The 15,794-nt window shown below is 57.0% G+C and overlaps 1 protein-coding gene across 5 annotated transcripts; it reads left to right on the top strand.

Moving 5' to 3' along the window:
- The first annotated feature begins 521 nt into the window (after positions 1–521).
- Positions 522–15,615, top strand: FAM131C (family with sequence similarity 131 member C). 5 transcript variants are annotated; one of them, XM_036999564.2, is made up of 8 exons: positions 522–900; positions 10,817–10,932; positions 11,493–11,528; positions 11,810–11,903; positions 13,421–13,603; positions 13,799–13,909; positions 14,725–15,012; positions 15,479–15,615. In XM_036999564.2, exons 1-7 carry the CDS (start codon positions 879–881, stop codon positions 15,009–15,011), a joined length of 849 nt encoding a protein of 282 aa, XP_036855459.1. In that variant the 5' UTR covers positions 522–878; the 3' UTR covers position 15,012; positions 15,479–15,615. The 5 variants fall into 5 exon arrangements, with proteins under 5 accessions (XP_036855459.1, XP_036855458.1, XP_036855460.1 ...); XM_036999563.2 differs by having other exon boundaries at positions 523–900; positions 15,244–15,615; XM_036999565.2 differs by adding an exon at positions 9,693–9,751 and having other exon boundaries at positions 523–900; positions 14,725–15,615.
- The last annotated feature ends 179 nt before the right edge of the window (positions 15,616–15,794 follow it).

Here is a 15,794-nt window from a genome sequence, read left to right as displayed (position 1 = left end):
TTAGAGTGGCCCACTGTTGCTCCATTAGACAGGATTTCCTGGCTGAGACCCTGGGCCTCAGTTCTCATTGCCCTATATTAGCATGAGAGGCAGTCTTGCCCCACTTAGGGCCTGCAGAGGCCATGCAACGTGATGCTTGACCCTGTCCAGCAGTGAGCCACTAGTATGCTATTCCCATCACTGACCCTCCACCCTACGCCAGTGTCCCCAGAATGAGGAGCTGACAGTCAAAAGTCTCAGTCCCTCACAGCTAAGTGACCTCCGCAAGGCACCTGACTTCTGGGGCCTCATTTTCTTCCCCTGCAAAACAGGTGTAAGGGAAGTATTGTTATCGTGTTCAGCCAGGCGTCTGGTTATTAAATTAATGTTGTGTACTTTGTGCCCCAAATGCCAGAATCTCTCCGCCCCCACCACCCCCTTCCCTGACCTTCAGGCCCTGTCACCAGGTGGCGCGACAGGAGGGCCAGAGGTTCGGCTCCTCGCGCCCTGCGTGGCCAGCCACTCTTCCCGCACCCCGCCAGCCTCCTCCGACCCCCGCACCCGCCAGCCCGGGCTGCGGCAACAGGTGAGCCGGGCGGGGGCAGGGGCGGGGCCCCTCCGCGCGGCTGGGCGCTCCGGGCCCTGGGCGGGCGGTCCCCGGGGCCCCCGCCGGCGGTGCTGCCCGCGGCCCGCAGAGCGCGCGCGGCGCGGGAGGCGGCGGCGGGCACGACCCGGCGGAGCCGCAGCCGCGGCGAGCGGAGCCCCGGCCCCCTCCGCGCCGCCCGGCCACCCGCCCTCCAGCTGCGCCGGCGCCGCGCGCGAGCCCAGGCCCGCGGAGACATGAGCGCCCGGCTGCCCGACGCACCCGAGGCGCAGCGCTGCGGCCCCGCGGCCCCGCGATGGGCTCCTGCGTGTCGCGAGGTAAGGAGACCACGCGCCGGGCTGGAGGGGGGGCCGCGCCCCGGGTCCCCGCGCAGGACGCGCACACGTCCGCTCAGCCGCTCCGAGGAACCTGGGTGGGGGAGACCCGCCCTTCCCGGAGCAGCCGCACCCCACCCGCGCCGAGCCCCACGCGACACGGTGCCTCGGGGAGGACAGGGAGCGTTGGCGGGGTGGAGGGGACGGCACAGCGGAGAGTGTGGGGAGGTCACCGCATCCCCGCCCTCGTGGAACCACACCCGGCAGGTGGCATGAAGCAGGGTCCTTCCTTCCCAGCAGCCACACACCCCCTGCCAGGTGTTCTGGAGGGCAGGGAGGCTGTGGTTCACCTGGCGTCTCCGGAGGGGCTGTGGGGGCCCCAGGAGAGCAAGCAGACTCCCCCTCCCACATGACCCAAGTCACGGGCCTTACCAGCTCAGTGGCCCCACCCTGTCCCCTTACCGCATGCCCATGTTCGGAGTCCCTGAACCCCACCGGCAGCCAAGGGTTAACAGAGAGGAACAGATTACAAAGAAGGTACCCCTTCCCCCACCTTTATCCCTAACTCCTCATCCCCACCCCCATCCTTGGTTAGGGGACAGGAAGGGACAGCTGATGTTCCCAATAACCCCCGGCCTTTCTGTCTGTCTCAGCGCTTTAAAAGCCGCCCTAACCGGGCACCCTTCCCTCTCCCCCCTGTACCCAAGCCCCGCTTCTATCCAGGTGGTGGAACCCCCGGAGCTGGAGCGAGCTGCCCTGGGGGTATGGCAGGAGTCTGCCCAGAGCAGGGGGCTTGGGCAGGTCGGTCTTTGAACCCTGCCCGCCACCAGCTTTCCAACAGGCTGCCGAGCAACATTCTCAAAGAGGTTCACGGCGCCATTCTCCCACCTGCTCTCTTCACCCCACAGTGTAGAGGCCACCCTCGGGGGGCCTGTGCAGAGGTGACTGACGCCTTGGCCCCAGCTCTGCAGGCTCCAGTCAAGCCCACTGACCCCAACCACGAGGCCTTGGGGGCTGCCACCCTCCCCATCACCCCCAGTAGCTTACTCAGGCGCAGAAGGAGGAACCGGCCTTAGGGAGGAGCTGGGCAGGCCCAGGAGGGCGCCTTGTCCTGGGGGATGTTGAGGAAGAAGCACATCCTCTGCTGACCCTGCATCCTCTGCTGACCAGTCCATGCGGGACATTCAGGGAAGTGCCTCAGGAGGGCGCGAGGGCTGGGGTCATGGGTGGGGGTAGGCCGTGTGAGGGTCAGTCATCCAGCGGATGTTAGCATGACGCCTCCTGTGTGCCAGGCACCGCATACATGCTGGGCACCCAGCACAGCATCTGCTCTCGTGAGGCCTGAGTCTGCAGAGGGGAAAGTGGTTTTGAGAGTGAGGAGTGTTTCAGGTTCCTTAGGATTGACAGGCGCTCAGAGTGTCTCCAGAAACCCCTAGACTCTGGACAGGCTTCGGACGCTGGTGCTCTGGGATCTGCTGTTTCTTTGGTGACTGTGTCCCTTCCCCATCGCTTGGCCATCCTGTGCCAAGCACTGGGGGCCCAGCCTCAGGTGGCCTTGCCTGTGAGCTTCAGAGCAGCCGGACACAGTACAGAAGCCGGAAGGAAAAGAAGGGCTGGCCAAGGGCAGGCTGTGAGGTGGCATCGGGGCTGGGCTGGGGCTGGGGCCCATGTCTTCGGAGCCCCTACCTGGTGCTGGCAGCCTCTGCCGCACCTGTTGGAGGTCACACCACTCGAGACAAGCTTCCTCCATCCTTCCTGCTGTGGCATGGGCTCCGAGTGCCACCTCCAGATCTCACTGTGGATTCTAACTTTGTCCCCCTCCTGAGCGGGTCAGGTAGGACCACTGACAGTCTCAACACGCACACAGACAAGTTGGAGAAAGGTGAAGAAGGTATGGGGCCGCTTGAGCAGAGGACAACCATCATCCCAGGAACTCTGGGTGACTGAACACCTACTCCTCCAGTCACTGATATTCTGAGAGTGCTTACCACTTACCAGGTACTGGCTGGGACATTACAGGCACAACCAGCTAATTTGAGGTATATACCAGGGTCCCGGTTTTACAGAGGGGGAAACTGAGCAGACAGGAGTTGAGTGACTTGCCCAGGGCAAGTCTTCAGAGGCAGGACTTCAGCACAGTTGCGCTGGCTCCAGACCTGGGCCCTTAGCCTCTGCGCACACGGCAGCCGGCCCTCAGCCCCCAGGCTGGTAGCTGTCCCACTCCTTTACAGCTGCGGGCTTCCATGAGCCTCTGAGCCCCACGCCTCATCTCCACACCTGCACCAATTGCTGATAACGGCCCCCTTGCGCCGGGTGCTGCTCTGGGCCAGGTACGCAGCCTGAAGCCAGGCCGGAGATTACAAGCCTCATGCTGATGCCCATATGGACCCCAGAGCCTGCACCCAGCTGGAGCCGCCCCAGCTAAACCCCAAATCCCAGGTACAGGTCACACCTGGCAGAGTCACCCCATCCCAGCATGGGGCAGCTGTCAGCTTTCTGTGCCGGGCCTGAGAGGTTGAGAGGTTAGGTGTGCACACTCTAGCGGCAGGCAGCCTGGGCTCGCATCCCTGCTCCACCATTCACGAGCTCCGAGACCTCAGCCAGCTACTTAACCTTGTACATGTATCTCAGTGTTCTCAGCTCTAATATGGGCATCGTCGCGGTATTGGTGTCCTAGGGCTGCTGGGAGAGGGTGAAATGACTTAATTCACATAAAGCACTCAGACCGGTACCTGGCATGTGGTGAGCACTTAAGTGTTAGCTCCTACTGTCATTTTTAATTTTAATTTTTGCTTTTCCGTGCAGACAGCTAATTGAGACCCTCTTGTCTGGGAAAGGGGAAGCTACAGAGGCTTCCAATCCCATTGTGCCTCATGGGAAAAGAAGTGAATGGCATGCATTCTTGGGGTGCTAAGGACATGGGGACAGTGACTGGGACCAGATTGAAGCAACAAATGTTTCCAGAAGCTATTTTGTGTTCTTTATCTATTTGTTTGTTGGCATTATACTACCAAAACAAACAGCATTTTACGACCATTTGTTGGGTGCTTATCCTGAGCCAGGCTGAGCCTTTACTCTCTTGACCTAGTCAGTCCTCATTCAACCTTGGAAGAGGGGACATGGGGCTCAGAGACAGGAAGAGTCTCATCTGAGGTCACATAGCCAGAACACGGAGAGGCAGGATTTGAATCTACGTCTGTGTGATCCCAGAACCTGAGCACGGGACCCCTGCGCTTTGCTTTCTCATGCCCGTCACATGGAGAGAGGTACTGAGCACATGACCAGTGATTTAGAAAAGCCATCCTCTCGAGTAGCTCCTGTGCACTTCACCACTGGGGACGGTCTTTATGGAGCAGTGGGGACTTAATATCAGCCCTCACTTCTCCCCAGCCCCAGGGTCTCTCGGTGGTCACCCTGGCACTGGCCCCTCTCCCAGTCCTCTCCTACCCCGGCCTTCTCCTCAAAACAGCTGTCAGCCTCCTGGCCCCACCGTGGGGGTCTCAGTGCATTGGTGGGAGCAGAAACTGGAGACTGAGGACTTTCTTCTGGGCGGTCAGCCATCTGTGCATGCCTGGGAGAAGGGACAAGCTATGAGGGGCCAACCAGAGCCACACAAAATACCCAGGGCCCACTGACTGTGACCCCCGCCCAGCTCCCCAGTCTTGTCTTGCCTTGATCCTAGAGGAGTCAGTGAACAGTGGGGGAGACTGAGGCAGGAGTAGATGGTTGTCCTTTATGAACTCAGTCTGAAGAGGGAGGCATAATGTTGTCCTTAGAATAGTCTAATGGAGAAGGCAGAACACACACACACACACACACACACACACACACACACACACACACACACACACACACACACTCCCACTTGGAAAAATGGCCTGAAGAGCCTCTCAAGAGATCAGCATTGGTTAATGGTTGGAGCATAAACTTTAGAGTTGCAGGCTGGCCTGAATTTGAGCCCTGTTTCTGTCACTTATTAGCTGGGGACTTCTCAGATGTGACTTAATCTCTCTAAGCCTCAGTTTCCCCATCTGCAAAATGGACATAATTGTACCTACTTTGCAGGGTTGTTGTGAGGGTTAAGTGGGAGGAAATGGAAGATAAGGCCTGGGACAGTACCTGACACATAGTAGGTGTTCAATAACAGTGGCAGCAGAGTTCTCATAGCAGGTGTTCAGTAAACAGTGGCAGCAAATCACTGCAGACCAGACTGTCCATTAAGGCTGCTGATAAGGGAGTAGCCTAACAAAGCTAAGGTCACTCTAGTCAGGCTGCCTGGAGGAGGTGAGACTAGAGCAGATGTTCAATGAGGTTGGGCCACAGGATGGCAGAGGAAGTAGAAAGGAGCTGGGGCATATTGAAGATCCTGGAGAAGAGCCCATGTCTCCTCCGTCCTTCGTTTGGGATGGAAAGTGACCCCTCTGGGCAGCTCTGAGCTGCACCATCTCACTGATGAAGGTACTTTTGTGGCCCTGGTGGCCTGGAAACAGATATCCTTTGTCCACTTGAGGCCAGGCCTCTGCTGTGGCAGTAACTCACCAGGCAGAGAACCGAGGGCTCAACCTCAGTGGCCTCCCTCTGCTCCAACCCTGGGGACAGGACTAGGGGAGTGGTGACAGGGGTCTGTCCTGCCATCCAGAAAGAGGACCTGGGGGCTGGAAGGGGAGAGGAACCGAGCAGCCACTGTTTTGTCGTGCTTGCTGGGGCAGGTGCCTCGTCCTCACGGCGATCCTTTCCAGACCAAGGCTGGGGTTTTCATTTCACAGATGAGAACCCCATGCCTCACAGGGGCTGTGTCACTTGCACGTAGCCCCGGAGCTGGTGGTGAAAAGCTGGGACTTAAACCCTTTCACAAAGACTGTGAAAGGAATACCTCGCCCACTGAGGCAAGGACAGAGCCTGGCACATCACAGCTGGGCAGCACTCACCCAGGGGTGGCTGGCTGGAGGGACTGGGTTATGCTCAGCCCCAGGGGTCCTGAGAAGCTTCTGGCGGGGGAGCCTGTGGCTGACTTGGGAGGGACATCGTGAGGGGCTTTGGATCCAGGCTGCCTCTCAGGCATTGTGTGTTTTCAAGAGATTTACCCTCTCTGGGCTGCTGGGAAACAACAGGCTTAACCGTGGGTCCTCCCTGTCCTCCTGGGGTGTGGGGCCCTGGGAGCCACTGAGGGGAGGTGGCAACCAGGATAATTAAGGGGCTGGGACATGGAGCACCAAAGAAGAGCTAAAAGCGCTAGATGACTCGGAAGCAGGTGAGAGCAATCTAAGGAATTATGCTTCAGGCTTACTCAAGGAGCAAGCAGGGAAAACGAGTGTGGGAGCTTTACAGCAAGAGGGGTTTAGGTTAGACATCAGAAGGAACTGTCATGGTGGTTGGAGTCTAAAGCAGATTGAGGAGCTGGCATGGGAAGGCAGGAAGCATCCTCGGTAAGCAGAAGAGAAACTGGCTGGAGGGGGGGTGGAACAGACATCCGATGACACCCTTCTCCTCCCAGGATCACAATGGCCCCCTCCAGATTGCTATGGCAACCAGAGCCCTGTTGCTTCTGTGGCCAGGGAGGGTACAGGAGGGGGCAGTCTGACTTGAAGTGAAGGGAGTAGAGTGTGAACTGGGAAAGGAAGGAAGTGGCCCCACTATTCCCTTGGGAGAAATAGGTGCCCAGGGGAGCGGTGGCTAGGGGTCACCTCAGGCTGGCCCCCAGCCACCTCCCCACATGAACTGCTGTGTTTTTCCAGTTGCTGGTGGTGACATGGCCACCGGTCCCAGCTGGGAGAAGAGCAGCCTGTGATTTCACCCTGGGCTGGTTCATTACCTGACATCTCCATGGCAACCAGTCTGTGACATCACAGGTCCAAAGTCCTTAGGGGGAGAATGCAGCTTTGGCAGAGATGCACCAGTATGGAGGTGGAGGGCAGGAAAGCTGGGGAGGGGACTGGGAGCCAGGAGGCCTCTGAGTCCACCATCTCCACGACCTCATTCACTCCATGGCTCCTTCAGGCCTTTGACATCTACCAGCTTCCCCTGTGTTCAGCAACCCTTACTTCCTGGTCTGTGGCTGCAGTTTTAAAACAGCTTCAGGGATGGCCAGGGGTCCTAGAAATATCCAGCACCTCTCAAAGTCCCCAGGACAGCCTACAGCCAGCGTCACCCTGCCTGTACCTTGATGGCCTCCGACTTACACATACTGAAACTTAAGGATGGCAAATTTCAAACTTTTTTGACTGGAACGCAGAGGAATAAGTATGTTTTGCATCATGACCCAGTCCACACGCATGGAAATTTTTACCAAAAGTGCGTGCACACATATGTGCCTATGAAACAATCCATAACCTGATTCTGAAATGTTCTGTTCTCTTCAAATCTATTTTTTAAAATCTGACCTAGTAAATTGCTTGCTTGACCCACTAAAGGGTGTGCCCCTGGTATGAACACTGCCTTTGAAGGGTCTAGAACATACGGAAACTCTGAAGCCCAGAGAGGGGCAGGACTAGCTCAGAATCACACAGCTGGGACTTAGGGGCAGGAGCAGGGTATGTTGAGCGCTGTAGCACGCGTGCTCCGGGCTCAGCCCACACAATCCCGTATTTCCCGAGCTACTCTTAGCTCCTGGCTCACGGAGCTCCTGAGCTCAGGGGCTGAGGGCGCTCATTCTGGGTTGCTCTTCCTTTTCACCAACCTCAGCTTTGCCCCGCCCCTCAGATCTCCCTTAGCTGCCCGCCCCAGACAGCCTTTGGGCAGGCTTGTCCCGGAACTCTCTAGTCTACCAGATGCTAAGCCCAGTCTAGTTTGGATAAAAACTGGCTTGCACCACAGGACATAAATCTGCAAAGAAGTAAAAAGCTAACCTTTTCAAAGAATATTGCTTCTCTCTCACATACCAACTTTACATTTCCCTGTATGGCCCCGGAAGACGGCTGGATAGCCAGAAACAGGTAAGATTCCTCAAGGGAGGAACAACCTAAGACAGGCACAGTCGCAGGGGGGCCAGCAGGTGAGAAATTGGGGATCAACAGAGGTGAGGCTTAGGAACCCCCCCCCCATTTTGAGAGAAATCTTCTGTATCCGTGGATGTTTTGTTGCCCTTGTCTAGTTCGGATTAATACTTAGTCTACAGGCACAGACCTGATCATCTACATTTGCCCTCTTACAGCACTAAACTATGCTTTCTACCTTTATCTTGCATCTACCTACCACTTCAGCATTTTATTAAAAAAATAAATAAATAAGGGAGAAATGTGGGATTCACATATAAATCAAGTATAAAAATCATAGGAATAATCATATCTGACTTGATTGTTTATAGTTCATGATGTGTGATCAAAACCGAAAGTTTCTGTGATGACTGCCCTTGCACTGTTCACCGTGTAAGAACTTATTCACCATGTAAGACCTTGTTCACCATGTAAGAACTTGTTTGTTGTGCTTCAGAAGATTGGAGACTGTTGAGAATTAGGCTTGGGGTTGATTAGTAATTGTGCATTGAGTCCCTTATACAGAATTTTATTGTTGTTAACAACCATTTGATCAATAAATATGAGAGAAGCCTTCTCAAAAAAAAAAAAAACTGGCTTGCATCCTATTCAACACTCCCCTTCCCCTGAGGACCACTGTCTGCTCTTTACTCTGCTGGCGTCCCCCCCCTCTCTGGATCCCCTTCTTGTCTGACATAGTGGGGGCTGGCATGAGGGACTTGGGAATTGGTGGCGAAGTCATTTTTATTATTCTGGAGCTCTCGTGGTCTGTCTTGACTAACACTGGCTCCCAGTTGAGGCTTGTGTGTGGCAGTCATCCAAGCATTCATTCCTCTACTCTTACAACAAATACTTCATGAGTGTCTAGTACATGCCAAGCCCCGGCGGCAGGTGCTGGGGCTGTCATGGTGAATGAAACAGGTGGTACCCCCCTAGAGCCCCTTTCCTGAGGGATGACAGGCAGGGAAGCAGATGCGTTGGAAGGTTGCAGACACCCTGAAGAGAAGGAAGCGGATAGAAGGGGCCCGCTTCCAGGCTACAGCAATTGAGTGAGGCCTGAATGGAGGGAGGGAGTGAACCTCTGGCTGTCCAGGAGCAGAGCATTCCCAGCGGAGGAATGGCATGGCCAGTGCACAGGCCCTAAGGCAGGAGCGTGCCCTTGTGCTAAGGAAAAGCCCGGACAGTGATCAGCGTGGCTGCAGTGAGAGACCAGCACAGCAGAGTGTGGGGAGGGGAGTGGAGCAGGCCAGGGTCCCCCGGGTGAGCATGGGTGAGACTAGCCATTGGGGGGAAACTCCCCGCTGCAGGGCCCTGCTGTGGGATATGCGACTCGGTTTGACCTCTCCTGTTCCCCGCCCAACTCCCTTTTCCTCTGAAGTGGTCCCCCCTTCAGCCTCTTGGGGCTGAGGTCCTGTTGTCCTGCAAGTGGCGCTCTTGGGGGGTACCAGCAAGACTCAGACCTGGCCCCTCCCTCAGTGTCTGCTTGACCCCTGAAAAACTTACAATCCTCGCTTCGCCAGCAGTGGGAGGCAGGCTGACACAGGCCCCGCTGCCGCCAGCCCTCCCCAGTATGCATACACCCAACGGGGGGTGGCTGGCTGGGAGAGATGCTGGCCTCTCCTTCTTTGCAGACCTGCAAGGGGGGCTCTGGGAAGCCTCTTATTTTGCTTCTTGGGGGAAATAGGTAGTCGGAGTCAGAAGGGTGGTTGATGGCTGGGTAGCAGAACCTGTTCAGCCACCTTGAAGAAGGCATCTGCTCCCCCGACCCCCAACAGCAGCTTTTTTCCAAATGGGGCTTCAGGGCCTCCTTGTTCTCCATTTTAGATCCTAGTAGACGATTCCTGAAGAACAAGAACAGTTGCCCTCAATCGCTCATTTTACAGGTGAGGAACTGGAGGCTCAGAGAGGCAAAGACACTTCCTGAAGGTCCCACAGCTAGTAAAGGGCAGAGCTGGGAGCTGAACCAGGCAACCTGGTCCCAGAGCTTCCTGGCTGTCTGGGAGCAATTTCTCAGGAGCAGACCCTCAAATGAGGATTTTGGGTACAACTGGTGTATGAAGGCAATCTTCAGAGGAAACCAGTAAAGGAATGGAGAGGACAGGACAGAGGGGCCAGAGCCCCCCTTCCAGACACCACAGTGCTGTGCATGCTGGGCACCACCTGGACCACCTTCCTTCCATTCCCCTCACACTGCAGGCCCTGAATCCCACCAGATCTCATCAGAACTCCTTTTGTGCTTTGGAAAAGAATGAGCTTCGGTGTCAGAACAGCAGGGCTCAAATGCTGACTGTGGCCACTGGCTGGGTGCCTCAGGCTACCCATCTGTGCCTCAGTTTCCTCATGTATAAAGTGAGCCACGGACACAGAGTGAGGATTCAGTGCCATCAGACCAGGAAGGGGGTGTAGACAGAAGACCTCTCTGCGGTGCTACTGTTTGCTGGGCCTTGTGTTTGCATGAGGGTTCTGGGGACAGTTTCCTCCAACAGGCTGGGAGGTCCCTGAAAGCAGGGACAGAGCCTTAACCCCACCTCTGTCCCCAGGTGCTCGCATAGTGTAGATGTGCGGTAGATGGATGCCCAGCGGGTGAAGGAATGAATGGATTCATGAATGCATGGATGCACGAATGAATGAATGAACATCATCCTCTGGGTCTTTACTTGCTAGTGGGCTTCTTTTGATACTTCTTTTGATACTCAGGCCTCGGCTCTGTGAGGTTAATAGTCTGTGTTCTCCACTCGAATGTCAGCTCCATGGGGGCAGAAACCATCTCTGTCTTGTCTGCCTCCATGTCCCCAGTACCCAGAACAGGGCTCAGTTCACAGTAGGGGCTCAGCTAATACTTTTGAATGCATCAGAGTGTGTTCCTGTCTCAGGGCTGGCTTGAAGAAGCTTCATAAGCTGGAAAGCACTGGGCTTTTCTAAGTTCCTCCTGTCATTCTTATTTCCAGATCTGTTCACAAGCGCCCACAAGGACTGCCCCATGCCCCAGGGCACGGACCCCCTGAACCCAGACTTGCCCTCCGGCCACCCACCCACTGTTGCTCCAGCCCATGTCACTGGCAAGGTACCTGGTCATGCTTCATTCCCGCCTTCACCCTGCCTATGCCCTGGGCCCTGGGCTGCCCCCTAAAGCTCCCCACAGGGAGTGGGAATCATTCCAATCTCCTCCCCTCTCTGCCAAATGTGGCTACTTCCTGAGGGATCAGGGCCCCTAAGGTTTGATATTCAGCTGAATGGAGGTCTGAATTGGGTTGGGCATCCAGAACTGGACCAGGCTTGTTTAGAAAAGAGAGTCCCATTCGGAAATTCTTCCTGCCCACATTAACTCAGCCTTGCGGATAACAACTTCCCTTACCAGCCCACGACTGCTTAGCTGCCTGCACTGCCGTCTGGAGAGTAAAGGAATGGAATTCTTAGTTCAGATACACCAGGAAAATCTTGCTAGGGGCCTCCAATCTTGGTGCATAACTTCCACCCCTACTCCAGAGGTTGTGGCTTGAATCTAGCAGTTGATAAAGGAGCCCCAAAAGGCTGACCCACACGACCACTGGGGCTCTGGGACTCATGCCATCTGCAGGCGTGGAGTGCCTGGCCCTGCCTGAGCCTCTCTCTCCTCTTGTTTAGGACAAACAGATGGATTTCTGTTGGGATCCTTGGCAGGTCAGTGCACTTGCCCATCTCCCAGCCTAGCCAGCCACAGCTGACACCATGCTCCTCCCTCTGCTGTACCCAGTCTGGGCACCCTGTCCTACCAGCCCTGAAGTGGGGGGCTGATGAGAACAGTGGGGTGGGGATAGTCCTATGGGAGCTGGCAGGATGTTCCTGGCCCTGCCCGCCGCCCAGAGAACCTGGGGAGGGTGAGTACTGGCGGGTGGAAGTGGTGGGAGGATGTCATCTGGCGGGTCTGCCTGCCCTGCTCACCCCTCCTCTCTTTCCTACAGAGGTGCTTCCAGACCACCCACGGCTACCTGTCTGACTCCAGATCCTGCTCCAGCAACTACAGCGTGGCCGCCCTGGCCACATCGTCCCTTGTGGGTAGGCTCAGCTGCCCTTTCCTGCCCTTGGAGTATGCACGCCCCCCAGACGCCAGCTATGGGAGGGGCAACACTGACTTGCAGCCAGAAGGGTTGCAGCCCTGTGGGGTTCAGCATTTCCCAAATGCCAGGCTCTAGGCTGGGTTCCCCAGGGAGCAGTGACTTAGGGTTCTTGCCTCTGGGGGTTGAATTGTTGGGGTCTCCAGAAGCTCTGAGGGGATGTCTGCCTGGCATGGTCTCCCCGCCTGTCTGTGGTAAATGAAATCCACCTGTCATGCCATCTCAGACCAGGTTCCCTAGAAGCAGAGCCTGAGATGGGAACTGTTGGAGTAATTTATTAAGGGATTATTCTCGGGGGCAACCTATAGGAGGGCAGGACAGGGCAGGAAGGAGCTGAGCAAAGACGTGGCTGCAGAAGTCTCGCCTTTCTCAGCCTGACCCACCGGGAGTGCAGGAGCATGATTGGCACCACGGAATTTCTGGGGAGGCATCTCCCCATCCCCCTCCCAGCATCGCTGGTTGAGGCAGCTCCCTCCAGCTAGGGACGCAGGTGTGAGCCAGGAGCAGCACCTGCCTCCACTGAGGGTGGGCACACAGGCCAGTAAAGGGGTCCCCATAGGCCACCACAGCGTCTGCCCGTCACCCACCATGCAGCCTGTGGGCCAGGCTCAGCCAGCCAGCCCCGCACACAGCTTTGCTCCCTATATCCTGTTAAACCCTCACAGCCCCGCCAGTGCCCTCTGCTGCCTCGCTGGCTGCATTTGCTGTGCTGTTCCTCCACCTAAAAGCCTGTCCCCCCACTTCACCCCCCCTTGAGGGGCCAGGTGAACCACCCCCTCTAAAAACGTTTCCTGGCTGCCAACACTCCCCAGCCTGGGGGACTTCTCTCCATCGTAATCACCCCTATCTTTCCCATTTTGCCAGAGTTTTATGTCTCTCATCTCATGCCCAGTCTGGCCCCTGATGGGCACCCACACAGGTCTCACCCTCAGCAGAGCTGGCACAGGGATGCTGTCCCAGGACTTGTTGATAATGGGTGAAGGGGTGAAACTTGGTGGGTCTGGAGTGGATCCTTGAGTGGATCTCTTTGGGCAGAAGGGTCTGAACCTGAGTGGATCTCTTTGGGCAGGAGGGTCTGAACCTGGTCAGAAAGGGGAGGAAGGGTGTGGGAGGTCTTGGGAAGAAGCACCAAGTGGGCAGGAACACTGATGGGCACAGGACACTGTGAGGACAGGGGGCCTCCCATGTGAGTGGGCAGCATCTAAGTGAGGTGGGGCCTTAGGGCTTGCGGAGGGCATGGAGTGGGGAGAGGGCACGAGGCATTGGCTGGGCATGAGGGATTGGACAAGGGCAGGGCATTGTGTGTCTGTGGCTGTGAGGTCACAGGCATTGGGTGAATGGAGAGCACTGGATTGAAGTGGGGTACAGGCCGCTGGATGGGCCTGAGGTATCGGGGGGTCTGGGGCAATGAGGGTGGGGCCCTGAGCTGGGTTGCCCAAGTGCCCTCAATGTCCCCAGGGGTGGCGCAGAGCATCAAGGACCACATCACGAAGCCCACAGCCATGGCACGTGGCCGCGTGGCCCACCTCATCGAGTGGAAGGGCTGGAGTGCCCAGCGGTCAGGCTGGGATCCGTCCCCAGCTGAGGACGGGCAACACTGCTGCCTCCCTGATGAGCTGCGCGAGGCCCGCTTTGCCGCAGGTCCGGGGTGTGGGCGGGGCGGGTGGGAATGGGAACTGGCTGGGGTTCTGGTCCTTAGGGAACCAGGGGTCACCACATGGGCATGGTCTGGGTGGGGAAAAACAGCACGGGGTGAACGGGGCATTAGGTGGGCACTCTGATCCCGGGCCTGGATGGGCAGGTCCTCTCTAAGTTGGGGCTCGCTGTCCACCACAGGGGTTGCCGAGCAGTTTGCCATCACAGAGGCCACGCTGAGCGCCTGGTCCTCACTGGACAACGAGGAGCTGCACCCCAAGAACAGCCCTCAGGACGTCATCCAGCTGCAGGGTACCCCCTGGGGGGCATACCAGGGTGGGGATGGTGGGGCAGTGCTGGGGCTGGATGCCCACCCTGCCTCCAAATACACTGTGACTTTGGACAAGCCCCCTTCCCTCAGCCTTAGTTTCTTCGTCTGTGAAATGGGGCTGGGGATCCTTGGCCAAGGAGTGTCATGACCATAAAGGAGAGAATCATAATCATAATCATAATCATAATCATAATCATAATCATAATAGATAACATGTAGTAAACACTGTGTTAAGTGTTTTACATATGTTATCTCACTGAATCCTCATGTGAATATTAGGTTCAGGATTAGTAGGTCCTGTTATTATCTTTATTTTACAAATAAGGGAAACTGAGGCACAAGATACTTGCCCCACATTACACAGCCAGAGGTATCAGAGCCAGGACCAGACCCTAACACCAAGCACAGCCAACCGCCTTTCCAGAGCCCTGGGTTACTAAGGGCTCCTGCGCACCTGGGTCATGTGTGAAACCTGTATACCCATTACCTCCCTGAATCCTGCCTCTGACAGCAGCAGGAGGGAAGGGATGGAGGGAGGCCTGGGGAGAGCACTGGTTGTCCCAATTCTCAGAGCAGAGAGCCTGCTCTTAAATACTCTGCCACTGCCACCACTGCCCAACAGGAGAAACTGGGGCTCAGAGAGGTTCAGTGACTTGCCCAAGGTCACACAGCTCAGCAGTGACAAAGCAGGATTTGCAGGCAGGTCTTCTGCCTCTTGCCCTTCCTCACATGCTAGGAGATGGGGGAAGCAGGGTCCCAGACTCCATTCCTAACTCCCAGCCTGTTGGTTTTCCAGACCTGGAGACCATCTACCTTCAGGACAGTCTTCTGAGCGGCCCCTCGCAGGATGACAGTCTTCTGGCCTTCTCCTCCCCTGGCCTCTCCCCCAATGGCTGGCCCTCACCCGATGAGCCCCCCGTCGCAGCTGCCGACCCCCAGCCCCCCAGCCCTGAACAGCACCATTGGTGGCGGCGGCCACCAGGGGACCCCGGGCCCAAGGGTGGGGCCCGCCTGCAGGGCTCCCTCCCCTTGGTGGACGGTAGCTCCCTCTTGGAAGAGGAGGATGAGGTGTTCTATAACTAAGGTGGGGCTGCGTGGCCCGGAGCCTGCTCACACCGTGACCTTGCCTGGGGGGCAGCACAGACATAGGGTGGTGGGGTCTGGGCTGGGCATCCTTTGACCCCTCGAGGCAGGCACAGGGTGGGCGTGGCAGGAATGGAGGCAAGCCTTCCTTATGGACCACTCTGTGCCTCCGTGGACCTGCCCCTGGCAATGGGAGCTGTAATCCCCTTTCTCCCTTCTTTACCTGGCCCAGGTGAGTGCCTCCCCCCGCAGGGTTTCTGCCATCTGCAAGCTTCAGGACTGTCAGCAGACACCAGGGCAAGCTGCCCAGAGGAGCCAGCAGCCAGGTGTCCAGGCAGACAGCTGCAGGAGGGCCTGGGGACACCGGGGCTCAGTCCCTGCCCCTCCCTCTGTGCTTCTGCCCCCCCATCAGAGGTGGGGTAGCCTCTTCTGGTGGCTGAGGCCCACTCCTCCTCTCTCTTCACAAGGATTTCTGTGGTTCTGGAGTGTCTGTCTGTCCCTCACTCATGGAAGCTGCTCCCTGGTTCCCCTGCTCCCGGACCCTGCACCCTCCTCCCATCTCCTGAAGGTTCTCTGAAGACATTAAAGTGGTGGGTTCACCCTGGATGAATGTGGCCTGGTCTCTGCTGGGGAAGGTGTGCTCTTGGGCCTGGGGGAGGCTCTAGATGGACTTAGAGAAGAGATTGTCCCCCCCACCACACATATAGCAGGTCAGCATGCAGCCACCCAGCCAGGAGAGTCCCCGTGGAGGATGCCCAAGGCTCTTCGGGCTTCCCGAGGAGC

This window comes from Manis javanica, chromosome 4 (genome assembly GCF_040802235.1).
Source record: "Manis javanica isolate MJ-LG chromosome 4, MJ_LKY, whole genome shotgun sequence".
NCBI classification, from domain to species: Eukaryota; Metazoa; Chordata; class Mammalia; order Pholidota; family Manidae; genus Manis; species Manis javanica.
Note: the sequence above shows the minus strand (reverse complement) of the source record. Positions and strands in the feature narration are given on the sequence as shown.

Bases quoted from the DNA above. Each gene is read 5' to 3' on its own strand.
- FAM131C (XM_036999564.2), top strand. From the start codon at position 879: ATGGGCTCCTGCGTGTCGCGAG. The intron at 901-10,816 runs GTAAGGAGACCA...TCTTATTTCCAG, and splicing joins GGGCTCCTGCGTGTCGCGAG to ATCTGTTCACAAGCGCCCAC. The intron at 13,910-14,724 runs GTACCCCCTGGG...TTGGTTTTCCAG, and splicing joins GGACGTCATCCAGCTGCAGG to ACCTGGAGACCATCTACCTT.